General features: G+C 43.3%; 9 protein-coding genes across 9 annotated transcripts; 5 read left to right on the plus strand and 4 right to left on the minus strand.

The window, feature by feature from the left end:
- Positions 1–1,376: 1,376 nt before the first annotated feature.
- Positions 1,377–3,938, plus strand: SS1G_03625 (hypothetical protein; the record flags this gene model as incomplete). Its single annotated transcript, XM_001595486.1, has 2 exons — positions 1,377–1,484; positions 1,545–3,938. The coding sequence occupies 2 exons, from the start codon at positions 1,377–1,379 to the stop codon at positions 3,936–3,938; spliced, it is 2,502 nt and encodes an 833-aa protein (XP_001595536.1).
- A 316-nt stretch (positions 3,939–4,254) lies between these two features.
- SS1G_03626 (predicted protein) lies at positions 4,255–5,720 on the plus strand (the record flags this gene model as incomplete). The annotated part of the gene is made up of 5 exons (XM_001595487.1): positions 4,255–4,348; positions 4,825–4,975; positions 5,105–5,187; positions 5,379–5,453; positions 5,557–5,720. 5 exons carry the CDS (start codon positions 4,255–4,257, stop codon positions 5,718–5,720), a joined length of 567 nt encoding a protein of 188 aa, XP_001595537.1.
- A 1,761-nt stretch (positions 5,721–7,481) lies between these two features.
- SS1G_03627 (predicted protein) lies at positions 7,482–7,967 on the minus strand (the record flags this gene model as incomplete). Its single annotated transcript, XM_001595488.1, has 3 exons — positions 7,482–7,516; positions 7,716–7,832; positions 7,931–7,967. The coding sequence occupies 3 exons, from the start codon at positions 7,965–7,967 to the stop codon at positions 7,482–7,484; spliced, it is 189 nt and encodes a 62-aa protein (XP_001595538.1).
- Positions 7,968–8,190: 223 nt separating this feature from the next.
- SS1G_03628 (predicted protein) lies at positions 8,191–8,376 on the minus strand (the record flags this gene model as incomplete). Its single annotated transcript, XM_001595489.1, has 1 exon — positions 8,191–8,376. One exon carries the CDS (start codon positions 8,374–8,376, stop codon positions 8,191–8,193), a length of 186 nt encoding a protein of 61 aa, XP_001595539.1.
- A 265-nt stretch (positions 8,377–8,641) lies between these two features.
- On the plus strand, positions 8,642–10,007 carry SS1G_03629 (aspartyl protease; the record flags this gene model as incomplete). The annotated part of the gene is made up of 2 exons (XM_001595490.1): positions 8,642–9,818; positions 9,880–10,007. The coding sequence occupies 2 exons, from the start codon at positions 8,642–8,644 to the stop codon at positions 10,005–10,007; spliced, it is 1,305 nt and encodes a 434-aa protein (XP_001595540.1).
- Positions 10,008–10,873: 866 nt separating this feature from the next.
- Positions 10,874–12,589, minus strand: SS1G_03630 (hypothetical protein; the record flags this gene model as incomplete). The annotated part of the gene is made up of 2 exons (XM_001595491.1): positions 10,874–11,973; positions 12,043–12,589. The coding sequence occupies 2 exons, from the start codon at positions 12,587–12,589 to the stop codon at positions 10,874–10,876; spliced, it is 1,647 nt and encodes a 548-aa protein (XP_001595541.1).
- Positions 12,590–13,443: 854 nt separating this feature from the next.
- Positions 13,444–14,343, minus strand: SS1G_03631 (hypothetical protein; the record flags this gene model as incomplete). Its single annotated transcript, XM_001595492.1, has 1 exon — positions 13,444–14,343. One exon carries the CDS (start codon positions 14,341–14,343, stop codon positions 13,444–13,446), a length of 900 nt encoding a protein of 299 aa, XP_001595542.1.
- A 462-nt stretch (positions 14,344–14,805) lies between these two features.
- Positions 14,806–15,883, plus strand: SS1G_03632 (hypothetical protein; the record flags this gene model as incomplete). The annotated part of the gene is made up of 3 exons (XM_001595493.1): positions 14,806–15,016; positions 15,075–15,447; positions 15,502–15,883. 3 exons carry the CDS (start codon positions 14,806–14,808, stop codon positions 15,881–15,883), a joined length of 966 nt encoding a protein of 321 aa, XP_001595543.1.
- Positions 15,884–16,496: 613 nt separating this feature from the next.
- Positions 16,497–17,139, plus strand: SS1G_03633 (hypothetical protein; the record flags this gene model as incomplete). Its single annotated transcript, XM_001595494.1, has 2 exons — positions 16,497–16,547; positions 16,690–17,139. The coding sequence occupies 2 exons, from the start codon at positions 16,497–16,499 to the stop codon at positions 17,137–17,139; spliced, it is 501 nt and encodes a 166-aa protein (XP_001595544.1).
- Between the last annotated feature and the right edge of the window lie 297 nt (positions 17,140–17,436).

The raw sequence follows: 17,436 nt of genomic DNA on the forward strand, positions 1-17,436 counted from the left end.
CCCTAAGCTGCTTACGAACCATCATTCATGATAGATATCGATATGTTGCTTACAAACAGATAACTCCTCATAGTTGATGATGGACATATCTGATTTGACTATGTGTAGTCATTGTTTCCCAATGTAAGACCCAAGACGGCCGTGCACGGCGGAGTGAGCGGAACGTGGTTTCAACTAATAACCTTATGGGAAGGCCCTGTGAATAGATCGGGGTCCATTTTGGCTCCGGTTGCTTTGTCTGATTATAAATACCCGTGGACCATAATGATGATGCAATTCATGATCAATCAACTCGGACAGCTGCAATTGGCCACTATGCCATGGACATAGGCTGACATTATGGTTAAATAGCACCGGAGCACCAAGGCAAGTGAAGTTATTTTACGATTTGCTATATACTCCATATGTTAGTCCTCTGAGGAGAAGAAGCTTTAATTCGGTATGAATGAAAGATGGAGTAGAGAAGGGAATAAATTCTGCCGTGATGGAACATCTCACCGCCTTCCAGAATATGCCATCACTCGCGCACAGACAATAAAGCTCTAGCCCGTTTCCGTACACAACCCCCACAAGTAGGCGAAGGCTTTTCTTTTCCCTCATAACTTTTCTCTCTCATACTTTGTGGTTGTATATACTCGATGCATACTACACATTTAGTATTAAAGTCAGCTGACATTCATTCATTCAACATCCATCTATTTATCCATCCATCTATTTATCCATCCATTCATTCACCCTCTCCTCCCTCCCTCCATTCATTCATGCCCATCCAAGTAATTATGACTCAATCCAAAAAATATAAAAATTATATCATTTCGTCTGACATTTGCCTTCTTTCCCTTCATTTCCTTGTTCACATTGCTTTGCAGTGGAACATAGCCGCGGCTCCAACGTGATCTCTCAAAGTTGATTGGCTGTGTGATACCGTGAGTTTCTCAATATGCGGGGCAAATGGTAAAGCTTTCACTTGCCTGACACCTGACATCCACTGATACCCTAATTTTTACGAAAGTATGAATATCGGACGGCAAAATGAGTGTTGGGCAATGACTTGAAGAGAAATATAAGGATTTCACGCGAACTTTTCTCTTTTTCTTCCATTTTCTTTTTCCACTTCACTTCACTTCAGTCTCACTTCGCTCCTCTTCTCTTCTCTCCTCTCCTCCTCTCTTCTGCCCCATCACATTGCTTTTCCGATACCTCTCTCCCCCTCTCTCTCCCCTCGAGTACAACACTCCAAACCTACATACAACTTCCTAGAGCCGAATGCCCAGCCAGCCAAGTCCCCACTTCCATCCCCACTCTATGACCAACGGGTTAATGATTGCCAACTCACGCGTCAACACACAAACCTAAAAAATCGGGCAAAAACAAAAATGTCAGCCAAACAAGAATTTCGCATTCGAGATTTGAGCACTCGGAGTGTTCTGATCTTTCCCACTAGAGCTCAAATTGTTCGCGATATCAGGGACATCACGTTACAGGTCAGAAAATCATTTATTTATCGCAACTCTCCATAGTTCACGTCTACTGACCAACTTTAGACGGGAACCAATCAGATCATCATCGATGGTCTCGCTCCAACCATCGATGAACATTCCATCAAAGTCGAAGGAAATGGCTCGGCCACTATCACTGAAGTATCCGTTGATCTTCTTCCTAACCGTGAGGTGTATGAAGAAGTTTATTCATCCGATTCCGAGTTTGAGGAAGATACCGATGATGATTCCTCCGACTCCGAGGATGAATCGATGAAGCTTGTCGATACCAAAATCAAGCAAGTGAACCGTTTGCTAGCTCAAGAGGTTGAAAAGATCAACTCGGTCGCAAGTCGTTTAAAAATTTGTGAGGATTATGGGGCTACCGTCCGTGATAATCCTCCGTCGCCCGAGCAGTTCGAGAAACTCATCAAAGCATATCGAGATGAACGTGAGAAGATTTATGTTGAGCATGTAGCTGCAACGGCTGCCTTAGAAGTAACCCAAGACGAAATCGTCAGATTAAAGAAAGAGAAGAACAAATTAACCAAAGCACGAACAAAGGCACAACGGAAAGCATTCAAACAAAAGATTAAGCTTCAAGCGACCAGATCTCGAAAGAATGCCGAGGCAGCAAAGGAGAAATTGCGGATCAAGTCGGAGCGAAGTTTGTTCTGGCCAAAAAAAGTGTACCGCGTCACAATTAGTATCGAACCTACGAGCTCTGCCATGACATCTGGATCATCCCGTCCGAGCTCGGTAGCAAGTGACATGACTGTCAACAACTACCAAGTCTCCAGTCGACGAGCGACGGATATCATTAGCCTCTCCATTTCCTACATCACCTACGAAGTGTCTTGGTCTCCACGCTACGATCTCAGCCTTAATACACTGACTAGCACGGGCGTATTGGAATATGCGGCCGAGCTAAAGAATATGACGTCGGAAACGTGGCGCGATGCCAAAGTTCTTCTTTCAACTTCGCAAACATCCATTACTAGTTTTAATGAATCGATACCTACCCTGCCGCCATGGAACGTGCGACTATTGAAAGGAGGAAGTAGAAATGCTGAAGCCGCTCTTTTCAGCACCAGTGAGATCGCAGCCAAGAGAACGGAGTGGGCTGATAAGAATAACCAGCATCTTCAACAACCTCGATATCTTCTCTTTGGATTCGAGCCGACCAATAATTTATTCGCCAATAAAGCCGGATTTGCGAACACCAATTTGTTCAGAAACGCTCCAGACCAAACCAAAGCAAGTCTGTTCCCGCAACCAACCGTCGCGTTTGGGACCGCTACATCATCTCAAGGCCCAAATGCTGGTACTTTGTTCGGGTCCACTGCCTCGTTCCAAAATCCTGCCCCTACTAGTACTTTATTTGGAGGTGCCTTACAAGCCCAAAATACCGCCTCCGGCAGTGGACTGTTCGGATCTTCACGCCCAGCTCCGGCGCAGAACCATGAACCTGTTGCTGAAAGCCCCACTACACAACAAGCTCAAAGTAATTCTCTCTTTGGGAATGCTCAAGCCCACATACATCAAGAACACAGCCTAAATGTTTCCGCACCGGGGTCAGATATAGGTGATTCCGCAGGGGCATTCGAAGCTCCACTCGTTCAGCGCCTCCTCTCACCAAAGCCTACCCTCACATTCGAAGAAGGAGCTTGGGAAGAGTCTGGAATGTCTACCACCTACGACCTACCTGGACTCAAAACCCTTATGCCTTCAAATTCCGTTCTTAAACACAAGATTGCCAAGATTGAATTCAAGAATATTGGATTCGAGCATGTAGTTATACCCAAGCTCCGGACTGTCGCATTTCTCAAAGCCAAATTACGTAACTCATCCAAAATTCCCTTGTTGGCAGGACCGGTGGGATTAAATCTGGATGGCAGTTTTCTAGGGCAAGCTACTTTCCCAAGGTGCTCTGTCGGAGAGAGTTTTAGCCTGAATCTAGGTGTCGATCCAGCTATCAAAGTGGTTTATAACAAACCCGAGGTGCGACGCTCACAAAGTGGGATCTTCTCAAAGGAAGACAGCAATGTCTTTTTACGTTCATTGTCCTTACGCAACACGAGACTTCAACGAGGTGTCAGTTTATTGGTTATGGATCAAGTTCCCGTCTCCGAGGAAGAGAGACTTCGAGTTGAGGTTTTGGTTCCGCGAGGTTTGAAACCTGACGGTGACAGAATCCCTACCGGGCTGAACTTGGATGACGAGATGTTGCAAGGAGGTCGAGAACGGGAAAGAGATAGGGACAGGGACAGAATGTCCAGCAGTGGTGGCGAGATTGTACGGAGAAGTAAGAAAATCGATGCATGGGGAACGGCCGATGCAGAATTAAAGAAGAGTGGAGAGGTTATCTGGAATGTAAGATTGGCCCCGGGAGCGGGAGTTAAGTTGGTATTGCAATATGAGGCTGGATTTCCAAGCGGGGAGACGGTGGTTAATGCATAGGTGTCGGGATATGGTTATGTGGATGTGTTAGATACATATGAGATGTGTTAGATATGACGGAAGCTTGTTACGATTAGGATATAGTAGTAGATTGTGTAGGTAGCAATTTTATATAGTTCTTTAGATGTATTCTTCCCCAACAATACTCTGTTCATCCATCGTAATATGCTTTAAACATCCCATTAATGTAGCAGCACCAGAATCCCAGAGTCAGGTTAAAAACCTTGGCGAAACAAAACAACAGAAACACACATGGTTCTACCGCAACGGTTGAAGTTACAAGATCCTCGGATATGTTTACTCCGGGGCACAAAACATGCGCGTTGAAAACGAAATAAACAAATTTGGCTTTAATGCAATGGCTCTGACGAGCAGCGTTATCGAGAACTGGAAAAGCAGAAGTTGGGACGGTGAGCTAAATGCTTGTGTGGTTCTCCATTCCATGTCTTGAAGGACCCTATGTTGTTGGGTACAGCAATATGGTTGGCACGTTATGATATTTTTGCTTTATACGGACGGCTTCGAAGGTAGGACAGTTTGTTTGGAACATGTTTTGAAATGGGAAAATGCCCATATAATTCAACTTTGAGAGCGGCGTGCTATTCGTTTTCTTCATGATGAGATGATGCACGGCCATGGGAAGTTTCTGTATTTGATAAGTATTAAACACCAACGATTGTTGATCTGTCCCCTTTTGTGATGAGTGAGTGTGTCAAAATAAAGACCTCGGATTAACGCGGTAAGAAGGCTCATATAAGTAGAGCAGAGAAGAGTTAGATGCACGAAGTGTATTACAAGTGGAATTTTGGATCAATGGGTCTTTAGGCAGTATTATGGGAAACTTCTAGTTCATCATTGAGAATTTTTGTCTTGAGATAATTAATAGCAAAGGCAATATCATCACCATCAGAGGTCCTGTGTGAGATACAACTCCCCTATACGTCCGTTTTGATTCTCATGGATATTTGGTCAAGCGATATTCAATATTCAAGTGAGGTTGAGGATACTATTCTTCCAGGTCAAAAAATAGAACGACTGTGAGGATTGCATGCCTACGCCATCACATTCAAGTTTTGCGGGGGTGCAGCGTGGTACTCAGCCGCAGTAAAGTTCCCCGGCAATGTACAATAGCAGTCGTTGGTTACAGCATGGCTGATATGAAAAAGGAAAATGATATCTGGTGATAAGGAGATTTTAGGAGTGCCCAATATTGCAAATCAGGAACACGCAATCATAGACGATCTGCAAGGTATTCAATAATCATAGCCTCAAATTGCTATGTAACAATCGATCCGTGTTTCGTAGTTCATCTGAGCCATAAAGACTGAAGCATAAGAATCTAGCCGATCATTCAAGCCCTGGATGTTATGGGATACGCGCACGATATACTGATACTCTTTCATATTTCATCTTAAGCTTGATGTTAATTACTTTGAGTAGTTTCCAGATATCATAAAACATCAATTAAGAAGATAGCTATGTCCTTGGACGAACCAGAATGTTCATGCCCCGAAGGTACGAAACAATAACATGCCCAATACAAACTTCCAGGGAGTCTTCATGATCAGTGTCGAACAATAGTGACATGGTTCTCCGTCTCTCAGGTACTGAAATAAAGTTACGAACAAGCTTTTGATTCAGATCAACATCATACCTGTGTTTGTGCAGCCATTCCAAACGAGGATTAAATGTGTCTCGTTTCGATGGCAGACGTGTTTGACGCAAGATGCGCAAGATGGAAGCCCCAGTCTTGAAAGTTTGATCTCATCCCATCTTGAATGATCTGCCTCTACAGATTCAAATATTGGCGGAGTCAAAGACACGCATGCCTTGTGATATTGGTATGATGGCCATTTTCAGTGATTATGGGGAATATTTAGAGACGGTAATGGTTTGAGAATACCTCTGGTGAGGTAGTGGCCTGTCCGGACTTCCGAAGCGCACGCACGCATGTACAAGGTACTCACCACACTGATGGCACGATTGAGACGGAACAAACTCAGGGGTTAATGGTGAGTAATTAAGATACTTTTGAAATAAAATCCTGAAGGCATGGTATCAATTGTGCGAATTTGGAGAAGGGAAGGATTGAGAGGAACGATGAGTACATAATGTGGTCTAATAGGATTGTGTAGGTTGCGACTTCAAAATCAAGTAAGCAAGCTAGACAATGCAAATTAAAAATCACGAGCAAAATACTACCTACAACCATAATACACTCCTTGAGCTTATCCTTATATTACAAGGATTTGACAAAGTATGTAAAACTTCTTTCTTAGTACGATGCTATGCAGCGGAAGGAAGGGTGGGTAATGGAAATGTAGTGAAATGTCACATCGAGCGGACGCTAGCATTGATGTTTGTATTCATGAAGAAAAATTATGAAGAAAAAAAACCAAAGTTTTTTTTTTTATCTAATTAACGCGAAGCATCACCAAGACTTTAATGCACTATGATCAGATGATTGGTGGCCGAAAGCTGATGTTTCAGATCATAGTACCAAGCGGTTTCAAGCTTGAGTGGTGGGAATACCATTCTATAGACTTAATTCGTCAACCGATAAGATCTGATATTCATAATTTCATTGTCTCTTACAGACAAATTACTGGCTGCTAGGCCGCGGCCATCAAGAGATGATGGGAACGAAGCGCCAAAAAAATTTAGGGTGTGATGAAGGGGGTACGCGAGGGCGACGAGACGGCACGAGTAGCAATCGTTCTGTAGAGTACAATGTTACTGTTCTGAAGAATGACGCGTTCTGCTTTGTGTACACTGTAGTGACTTTAAGTTCCTTCCACAGCAAAAAGAATCGATTCGACACAAATAATCTTCTAGATCAAATCCACGGCAATGACGTGCGGATCAGGAATCTTAGATCTTATCATAAGTGGTAAATTTCAAAACATTGTATAATCACATTAAAAATAATCTGAGAAACCAAGAGACGCAATCGGGTCTATTAGATAATGATAAGCGCTCTCATCAATTTGCTTCCGTCTAAAAAAAATAAGAATGGAGTCGGATCGAAAAGCTTAGGCTTAGCATTATTTGAGGTAAATGTTAGCAGCAGCTAGGTACTCATTTGCCCCACGTTTTTGTTATGATCGCCCCGGAGACATAGCTAAACCTGTATATCATTACGGAAGAGGATTGAAAAATTGGTTCGACCAAGTGAAAATTTATATGAAGATGGGAATGATCAGTTGCTCGGCATTCAATATGATACTGATGTGAGGATAACTACAGAGGTTACTACAGAGGTTACCACAGGCTTATAGGACCATGGTTGATTCGAACAAATGACCTATCTCTTGGTATTAGAATGGGATCCGTATATGCAAATTCAATGCTCTATAATACTCCAATCAGAATTGGCTTTAGGAAAATCAATTCTAAAAACATCAGGATCTTACATGACGGTCGATGCTTTCCATTGAATCCTTTGAATATTACTGGCTGTTAAGTTCCCCATTCAACAATGTGCCCACCGGTGGCCCTATTTTCAGGGGAAAGTGTGCCAAGCCTGCAGCCAATTGATGGACCCTAAGCCATCCATCGCCAAACAAGCCCTTTCACGTCTGTTTTGTAATTAGGTTATTGAAGAATGAATGAATGAATGAGTCCATCTACTTCTTAAAATTTAGGTGTATACTAGTGTGAATGTCAGATCAGTTTGAAAGCTTCCCCAGTGTCTTGTAAGATCTTGGAACAAAAAAACAAGAGACACTGAACGCGAATTGAAAAAGGCTAATTCTATAACTTCGAAATGGTACATACTCGTATTTTCATGATAACGCCAAGCTTCAGAACCCTTTAGGGCTCCCCTGAATCTAAAAGGGCCCATATCATGACTAATCTTACCATCGTTCTGCTTCTGTGTACCAACTTCCAAGCCTACCATATTATCAATTTTCACGGCTCTCCATATGCGTTCCATATATTGAGCCGCCTTGAATTCAACAGACTCGCCTGATTCGGCTTTGACTGTGTACGATTTGTCTTATCCAGGTACTCCGTACGTATAGACATTTTATCTGTACGGATCTGAGCACCTTTCTTACAACCTCCCGCTTCCACAACCCCATACCCTTAAAATCTTTTCTTATGCAAAAGTTCTCACACCAAAAACAAGGGCTCATTGGAAGTCTCGTCGTCAATCTTAAAGCACAGACAACGCCATGAAGTCCAGAAAAAGATCAAACACGCATATCCCCGGTTACTCAAGACGTTAGGGACTATTCCTGAATAAGTATCATTCTCCACCAGTATGCCGCAGCTTGTGTCTGGCATACAGCTTTGGCGTTTGAACCTTGTCTTCAAACTTGTAAATCAAGTGGTCTAAAGCTTCATGCGTAATCACCATATTTCTCCTACTTATTCTTCGTGAAAAGCCGCGTGTTTTCGTTTTAGTTTCCATACTCTTTCTATCTCCATCCATCTTCATACCCAGGACACTCCAGGGTCTTTCTTTTTTTTGCAGCTAGATTTCCAGTCATTTTTTATATATCTATTTACATTTCCTTCATAATAATATTGGGGCCGGCATCCATTTTTCTTTCTCACTTCATTATTTTCAGCGATCTTCATCTCTCTTGTGGTCTGGTTCATCCCAAGCGATAGCAATAGTCTTTCATTCAAACAAGCCGACCTACTCTTTCTTTCCACAGTACAACCACCTGGTGTGGCACTATCAATCATTCAAGATGCCTTCAATACTTCAAGCATTTTATGCCCTTGCCCTTCTCAACTTAGTACTCGCCGCTCCGCATCCAGCGCAAAAGCGAAGCTTCAAAGTCGAACGAGTTGCGAATCCTAATTATGTCGGCCGAACACCTGGTGCCGGTACCAGAGCTCTCATCAAGGCATACAACAAGCATTCCATGACTCTTCCAAGTTCATTGGTCGAAGCCTTGAACTCTGATACCAACCCTGCCTTCCCAGAAGGAAACTCCAAAGCCGCAACTGGAAGCACAACCGCCGTAGCCGCGGCGGCAAGTGGTAGCGGAACTGCAGGAACTACTGGTCTTGTCGTTGCTATGCCAGAGACCGGAGATACTGAATATTTGTCGCAAATCAATATTGGTGGACAAACCATGACTATGGACTTCGACAGTGGATCATCTGATCTTTGGGTCTTTAGTACTCAACTTGCAACCGCCTCTCAATCTGGTCACCAAAACTTTGACCCCTCCAAATCGAAGAGCTTCAAGATGATGCAAGGTGCTACTTGGTCCATCTCATATGGTGACGGATCCGGAGCTGCTGGTAACGTTGGAACTGACACTGTCAACATTGGAGGAGCAACTGTCACTGGACAAGCAATCGAAATGGCTACCGCCGTCTCCAGATCATTCGTCGCTGATACTCAGTCTAACGGACTTGTCGGACTTGCATTTTCCAAACTCAACACTGTCAAGCCTGCTCAACAAAAGACCTTCTTCGACAATGCCATGTCACAAGGTCTCGCCATGCCAGTTTTCACTGCCGATCTCCGCAAAGCCTCTGCTGGATCCTACGAATTCGGAAACATTGATTCTAGCAAGTTCAACGGATCGCTCAGCTGGGCCGCTGTCAACACTACTCAAGGATTCTGGCAATTTAGCTCCACCAAATTCACCGTTGGTGGTGGTGCCGCAACTGCTGTACCAAATGGACAAGCTATTGCTGACACCGGAACCACTCTTATGTTGGCCGACCCCAACATCGTCAATGGTTACTATAGCAAGGTTCAAGGTGCTGTCAACGACCAAAGTGTCGGAGGTGTTACATTCCCTTGCTCAGCCAAATTGCCAGACTTGGCAGTCGATGTTGGAGGAAACTATATGGCTGTTGTCCGTGGTGATGATATCAACTATGCACCTGTTGATAACACTGGTAAAAGTAAGTCATGCCTTAATTCTCCTTGTCTATTGAACAATTTGCTAACAGTCATTCCTCACAGCCTGTTTCGGAGGTCTCCAAGCCACAACCTCCAATCTCCAAATTTACGGTGACATCATGTTCAAATCTCAATTTGTCGTATTCAACGGGGGCAACAATACCCTTGGAATGGCTCCTCATCAAGGCTAGATTCCTTTCTTTGTTCTTTTTAGATAATCAATCTTGGTATATGTTGAGATAGCATAATAGAGGCACATCGATGCCGAGCTACTGTTTCGGGTGTTGGGTGTTGGGTGTTGGGAGGGATGGAAGATGGAAGATGAAGGAATTGGTGAGATTGAACTATATATAGACAAGGCGGGCTGTCTAGGGGACAATTTACGTGAAAAAGTTGGAGATGTCTGGAACAATCTATATTCACTAAGCTAAGGATAAGACTGAATGAATATATGATTTCATGTTTTGTACCTATATAATAATTACCTGGATCTTCGAAGGTTGGCCATCCATCTAAATCTTACCAATCTATGTGTAATGAGTGCATTTACATCTTTAGTGAGTGTGAACTAGCCATTCCTCCAATTTGCAGAGGCTACCTATCTAAGAGGTACCTAGAGCGTGGCAATTTAGAAGGTACCTTGCATATATCATGCCAGGTAATGTCTTCATAATTGGTTCAAGGTAAAAGGTTTTTCCATCAAGAATGACGAGTTTGAAGACCTAAATGAGATTAACATGCCCTTCAAAATGACACTCTCCCTCCATTTCTACTAACCACGAGCCAGCAGTAAATGAAGACATATGGAATCCTTTATAGTATCATGCTTGCAGATCTAAGACGCCTCGCTTCAGAATATATCTTTACTATTCATGTTCAAACATCGCGGCATCACTCGGTCATTTTCACCTGTTAGTGCACACAAGTCTCAGTCCTTCATTCTATAACTTTTTTCCTTTTTTCCTTTTTGTCATTCATTCTCTGTAATGATCTGGACTATCTATAATTCTAAAGGTATTCGTGTACCAAGGTAACGCCTAAACACAAAACTCAATATTTACTCCAACGTATGTGTGCAGTTGGTTCCAGGAGGCTTGCTTGTGTAGTCGTATACCACTCTGCAAACGCCATGAACTTCGTTGATGATTCTTGTAGAAACCTTAGACAAGAAAGCATTCTCAAAAGGATATGCGATAGCGGTCATGAAATCAGTTGTCTGAACTGCTCTCAAAATAATAATGTTTCCATACATTCTCTTGTCACCCATAACACCTACAGCCCTGCTTGGATCAACAGCCGCGAATGCTTGCCCAATGTTGTCATAGAGGCCAGCCTCTCTGATCATGGAAATAAAGATATGGTCGGCTTGTCTAGCCATCTCGACACGTTCCCGGGTAACTTCTCCCAAGACACGAATGGCAATACCTGGACCTGGGAAAGGATGACGCATAACGAGCTCATGAGCAATGCCCAACTCTCGTCCCAATTGTCTAACTTCATCCTTGAATAATTCTCTCAAGGGCTCAATAAGTTTGAGCCCTTGACCTTCTGTCATACGCTTAGGAAGACCACCGACATTGTGATGGGTTTTAATAGTTGCCGAAGGGCCCTTGAAAGATATACTTTCAATGACATCAGGATATAATGTTCCCTGCAAGAAGAATTCGATCTTGCCTGCCTTGTCTGAGTTGGCAGCTGCGTCTTCAATCTTTTTGGCCTCGGCTTCGAAAACATCGATGAACTTTCCTCCGATGAATTTTCTCTTTGCTTCTGGTTCATCAAGACCCGCTAAACCGTCCAGAAATTGTTCAGATGCATCTGCCACAATCAGGTTGATACCGAGATTTTCTGTTAATGTCTTTCGTACTTGTTCGCACTCGTTCAATCTCATGACACCATTGTTGACGAGAACGGCATGGAAACGGTCTCCAATTGCCTCATGCATTAATTTAGCAGCAACAGTTGAATCGACACCTCCACTGACAGCACCCAAGACTTGACCTTTCTCTCCAACCAATGTGCGGATTCTAGCGATCTCTTGATCCACGAATTTGGCCATAGTCCAGTTCGTTTGAGCTCCGCAGATACCGACGGCAAAGTTCTTGAGAAGTTGAATTCCATTTTCTGTATGAGTGACCTCGGGGTGGAATTGAAGAGCTACAATTCAATTAGTTCTATTTTCATGGAGGAAAGATAGTCCAAATGGATGATTCTAAATTTCCATACCATAGATGTGTTGGCTCTCGTGTGCAATTGCTGCATACTCCGAGTTCTGGGTTGTAGCAATAGTGTGAAATCCGTCTGGCAATGCGCCCAATTTATCACCATGACTCATCCATACTTTAACATCACCCTCCAATCCTGCGAATAAACGATCAACATGTCCATTATCAATTTTCTTTGCCTTCAAGTCAGCATGTCCGTATTCACGAGCTGTGCCAGCGATAACGTTGTCTTTGCTAATTCTATAGGCAATCTCTTGCATGCCGTAGCAGATACCGAGAATTGGAACTCCAAGCTCGAAGTATGCGGGGTCGACGTGTGGTGCACCATCTTCATATACTGAGTATGGTCCTCCGGACAGAATGATACCTTTTGGCTTCCAGTCGAGATCTGCAAGCTTTTGGGTACATGGAAGCATTTCTGAGTAGACATTGAGTTCGCGCAAACGTCTAGTGATAAGATGAGTGTATTGGGAACCAAAATCCAAAGTAAGGATCGTATCGTAAACCTTGTGAGGTTCGATCTCAGCGGGAATCTGTGTAGAAGACATTTTGAAGTGATTTTAGGAGATATGAGAATATAAAAGGAACGAGGAGTGAGGAGTGAAGGCTGAATGAAAGAAGAATATGAGTCTGAGAAAAATATCTGGAAGAAAATTTGGTTGGGTCGCATGCTTATCGGGAGGGTGGGCTTATCGGGAAGGAGCTAGTCTGGGAATGGTTTAGGGAGGGGCAACTCACATGGGGTTTTCGTGGAGAAAAGAGAAGCCGCAGCCGGACAAAGTCACTAGAACGGTAATTATATATAAAAAATCTGGTCGCAAACTGACCACCCACTGATCGATCCAAAATATATAATTATATACCTGTATATAAATTCTTTTGATAATTTTGTGAGAACTGTTTAAGTAGGTAGTACCTGAGCGAACACTTGTTCAAACATTCAATTTCATGCACCGGGAACGCGGAGTACATCCAGATTCTCAAGTTGGATTTAGACTCAATTCCTAGAAGGTTTTCTACTTCTGTTAGTCAAGTGCATTTCACAAAGTGGAACGGCGACATGAGAGCATACAAAAGAGTAAGGTTGAATTCGTTAGGGCCTAATAGACAAGACAGCTAGTAGGATATCGGGAGATGCGTACATAGGTGCGTAGGACTAACCAGTAATGATAGTCGTCGGTATAGCTCTAGTAATCCGCCTCATCAGGCATTCTTTGTGCTAGAGCCGTGGTACGATAGGGTGTGCTACCTACTAGGTAGGTACCCACAGCTAAAATGCATTCCACGAAGCAGATATGCCCTTGAAGAATGTATGGCAAATCGGTGGCACAGGGCTATGAGATCATCTTGATTCTCCGGCGGACTGAAATTATATCGAATCGCCTGTCCGGCCAAATTGATCTCATTCATCCAAGTTCCTGAGAACAAAATCAATCGTAAAAACAACATCCTTCGTGGTTTCAATGGTCGCCCAATCCTCCCTTGCATGGTTGCTGGTACTCATTTCACCCCCAAACTCCGTCTTCCAATCAGTGACATCCCATTCTAAACCCTGCGTGGTAATCACTGATGGCTCTTTTATTGGTAAAATCCCGATATGTTTTCCCAATTTTAACAATTTACCCTCTTCCTTGATCTTGATTTTATGTTTTCCAGCCTTGAGAACAAAAGTTATTGCTTCACTAGAAACTAGGTACATTTTGCCCTTAGAGTAATTTGGTTCTTGTTGGAACATATAAAGATGATGAAGTTGTGAAAGGGCTTGGTCAACTCTTCCACCCAAGCCGCCGAGGCAAATAATGTCGAGAGATTTGGGTAGCTGCTTCAGTTGATCCAACTTCTTCTGTCGATCAGGACATGGCGGGGTCCTTTCCGAGTCAACAGGTTGCTCAAAAGTTTTGATATATCGCACCGCTTTCGTAAAATCTGTGGAATATTGATCACCATCTCGAATAATTTCGGTGCCATTATTCTCAAAATACTTGAAAAGGCTGGAGGACATAGAATCGAAGTCGCCAATGATGGTATCAATATCAAGATAATTTTTAGCCTTCCTCTCATCTTGGAGAGCTGGGTCCAGAAAATCTCCATTGAAGGGTGTCTTATGATTCTTATCATACACTTGGTTTGCTCCACCGTCAGCTGCAATGTGATAGACAGCATTATCCCATAGCTTCTTGTAGATGTTACACGGAAGTTCTAGAGGCTGGTTTAAAGCAATCAGCGCGAATTCCTTGTGGTCGGCTGGATGATCAGAGAAAATATCAGCAGGATGCCAGGTGATAACTTGTTCAGACGCCATGGTCTTCAAGCCGTTTCGATTGTGTCTAGTGGGCTCCAAGGGAGAAGGATTGTAATGGTGTTGAGGCGAAGTCAGCGCTAACTGTCCGAGAAACTCAGAAAGTCCCAACAATGAAGGAGAAAAGGAATAGACTACATCCGACAGTCGAACTGACTTGATGGATTCATCGTGAGGGGCTATGGATTACTATGAAAAAGAAAAGAAAACATAGAAGTTAATTTTGCCTCTACAAATGAAGAACTCAAGTTGCGATCCATCTCTTATCTTATCTTCAATCACATGACATAATTCATTTATTTTCTAGAAATTCCATCGGATCAATTCGGCCATCAGAAAATCTAGAGATGGATGCTTACAAACACAACTTTCATATCTAGTGCCAATTTCTGAGATTCCCAATCTTTCGTTTATCGTTTTCATTTCATTTCATTTTCACAGTGTTTTGTTGAAAGATAGCTCAGTATGTATAAGTCAGTTCTACGAGCTGCGCCGAGATGCGCATCACCGCAAACCAAATCTGTCATCAATACCGCTTCTGCGAGACGATTTTTAAGTACAGCACCACCCTCACAGAAGTCCCGGAGTTGGAAAAGTAGTGCTGCGAGATGGGCAGTGGCAGGTGCAGGAATATACTGGTATAATACGAGCAATGTTTTCACGGACGAACCGGAAGGTATGAGAATATTGGCAGCTGGGGGGGGTTCTCAAGAAGGTGCTGATTGGCATTACAGCAATTCAAAAACTCGATGAATCAATACATAAAGTCCGAGAATCAGATTTACCCACCTTAGATGCAGTAGTTGAGGAAAAGCGAAAGCGACAAGCAGAAGCAGCGGCAGAACAGGAGAAGAAGGAACACGAGTTAGCCGCGAAAGAAGTTGCTGCAGAAGATGGAGCCGATGAGGAAGGGGGCATGGAAGGATTAGAGGATGAAGCTGGTCAACAAGGTGCATTCAATCCAGAAACTGGTGAGATCAATTGGGATTGTCCTTGTTTAGGAGGTATGGCACATGGGCCTTGTGGAGAAGAGTTCAAAGCCGCGTTCAGCTGTTTTGTTTACTCTAAAGAGGAGCCAAAGGGTGTCGAATGCATAGAAAAGTTCAAGTGAGTTTGAAGTTTTGAGATTTTCCTGGAGAGGCATGACTAATAAATATTCAGGGGAATGCAAGATTGCTTCCGAGCACACCCAGAGATGTATGCATCGGAATTGGAGGATGATGAGGCCGAGGTAGAGGAGGAACTTAGAGCAAGAGAGGCGGCAAATGGATCAGAGAAAGGTCCAGAGGAAGGTTCAGAATCATCAAAACCATCCACGCCAAAATCTTCGGTATCAAAGAAATCTGAAGAGAAATCCGGTGGGAAGTCCTCGGAGCCAATAACACCAACCACACAAAAACCTACCGAGTCGAAATCAAGCCCCAAAGAAGAGAAACATCGAGATAGCCAAAGCAGCACGGTACCAGAGCCTACACAAAATGCGGGGGATGAAGGGGGAGAATTAGTGCCAAGAGCTGCTCATGATGCTACTTCGAAAAAATAGGTCCCATAGACTGTAAATTTATTGTAACTTACTAAATGTAATAAAAGACAAAAGCGTCGAAGCATTCTCCACAGTATACAATCACGCATTTTATGAGAATTGGAATTTTGATTCATTGTCCTCCGGACTTGGACATTCTTGATCACAAGAACCGCAAGTGGTGTATCTCAAGTTCTGGTGTGTTTAAAGTCTAATTTTGTAAAGGTATATGTTGTATAGGTTACAGAAATAGCAATCGCTATCATTGATAAATTGTCAACAACTTATTGTAGTGGCGTATGAGGTTATTGGTAATATCTGTGCCACTCGGATGATCTAGAATTCCATCTCATTGAGCCGCCTACGTCAACAAATGGAATCTCTTCTCTTCTCTTTAAGCGAAAGATCCAGCCTCAGCCATGGCTTCAGCCACACCCGACCTTATTGAATTCTTCCCGGTTTCTCACATATTGGATTTACTTGTTCACACACACCTTTTATCGTTCATCCATTCTATTCGATCAATTCCTCATCACTCACAATTATCCTTTCGATAAATCATCGACGAAACATTGACACTCACAAGTCCTATACCAAAATATCTTCTCCATCCTCACATATCAAATCTTATAAGATGTCATACGCACAAGCAGCAGCTTCAGGTCCACAACAGACTGATGAGGAGGTATGTTTACAATTCCCCTTGGCTCTGTTTACTTGTTATTCTCTTACCAGTGTCTCCTTTCTCATTATCGTCAAAGGAATCTTTTCTACCTCGGAGGATGTTTACTACCCATTCAGGTCAAGAACTAATCATCCCACCACAGAAACGTGCCCCTGCCCCGCCATCTGTCGTCCCCACCGAAAGCGCCTCCACCTCTTCCTTAATTGACGTCGACACCGATTCCGTGCATACTGTTCCTTCAGACTTTCAGTCACAACCAGTTCAAACCGAGACACAAGCTAATCGCCTCGAGCAAGAGGCTGAAGAAATCGAAGCCAAGATCCGCGCTGCAAAGGATGCATCTGCCAAAAAATCAAAGAAGGGCAAGAGCCGTGTCCAAGAGAACAGCGATAACCCAGTAGTCATTGGAAATGCAATTGCTGTTGCGGCATTGAGCACTGGTTTAGGATTTGGAGCATATCAAAAGTACGCAAAGGGAGAATTGACATGGAAGGTTGTCGGTGCGTGGGCTGGTGTGGTGGGTGTTTTGGCTGTTGGAGATTATTACCTGAGCTCGTACCTTTTCAAGACCAAGTACCCAGCCAAGAAGTAAATGGAGAGGGTGAATAATTCACGGTTATGGTTTGGGAGGGAAAATGACATTCACGGGATCACAACTTTTAGGGGTGGTCATTAGGCGTGGGGTGGTTGGTTTACAAATTTTGCGACATGAAGATACTCTGTATTTAGCACTGTTACTGCGACTGCGAAAGTCTCCCCTCTTTGCGCTGCTTGGAAACGATATCAATGCATTTTTGCAGTCCATCTTGGTGGAATGACGGACCTATTCACAGACTAAGGCTTTCACTCTAATAAAGGACAATTTGCGATTGTGTTTTCTTGATTAGTG

This window comes from Sclerotinia sclerotiorum, genomic scaffold (genome assembly GCF_000146945.2).
Source record: "Sclerotinia sclerotiorum 1980 UF-70 scaffold_4 genomic scaffold, whole genome shotgun sequence".
Lineage (NCBI taxonomy): Eukaryota > Fungi > Ascomycota > Leotiomycetes > Helotiales > Sclerotiniaceae > Sclerotinia > Sclerotinia sclerotiorum.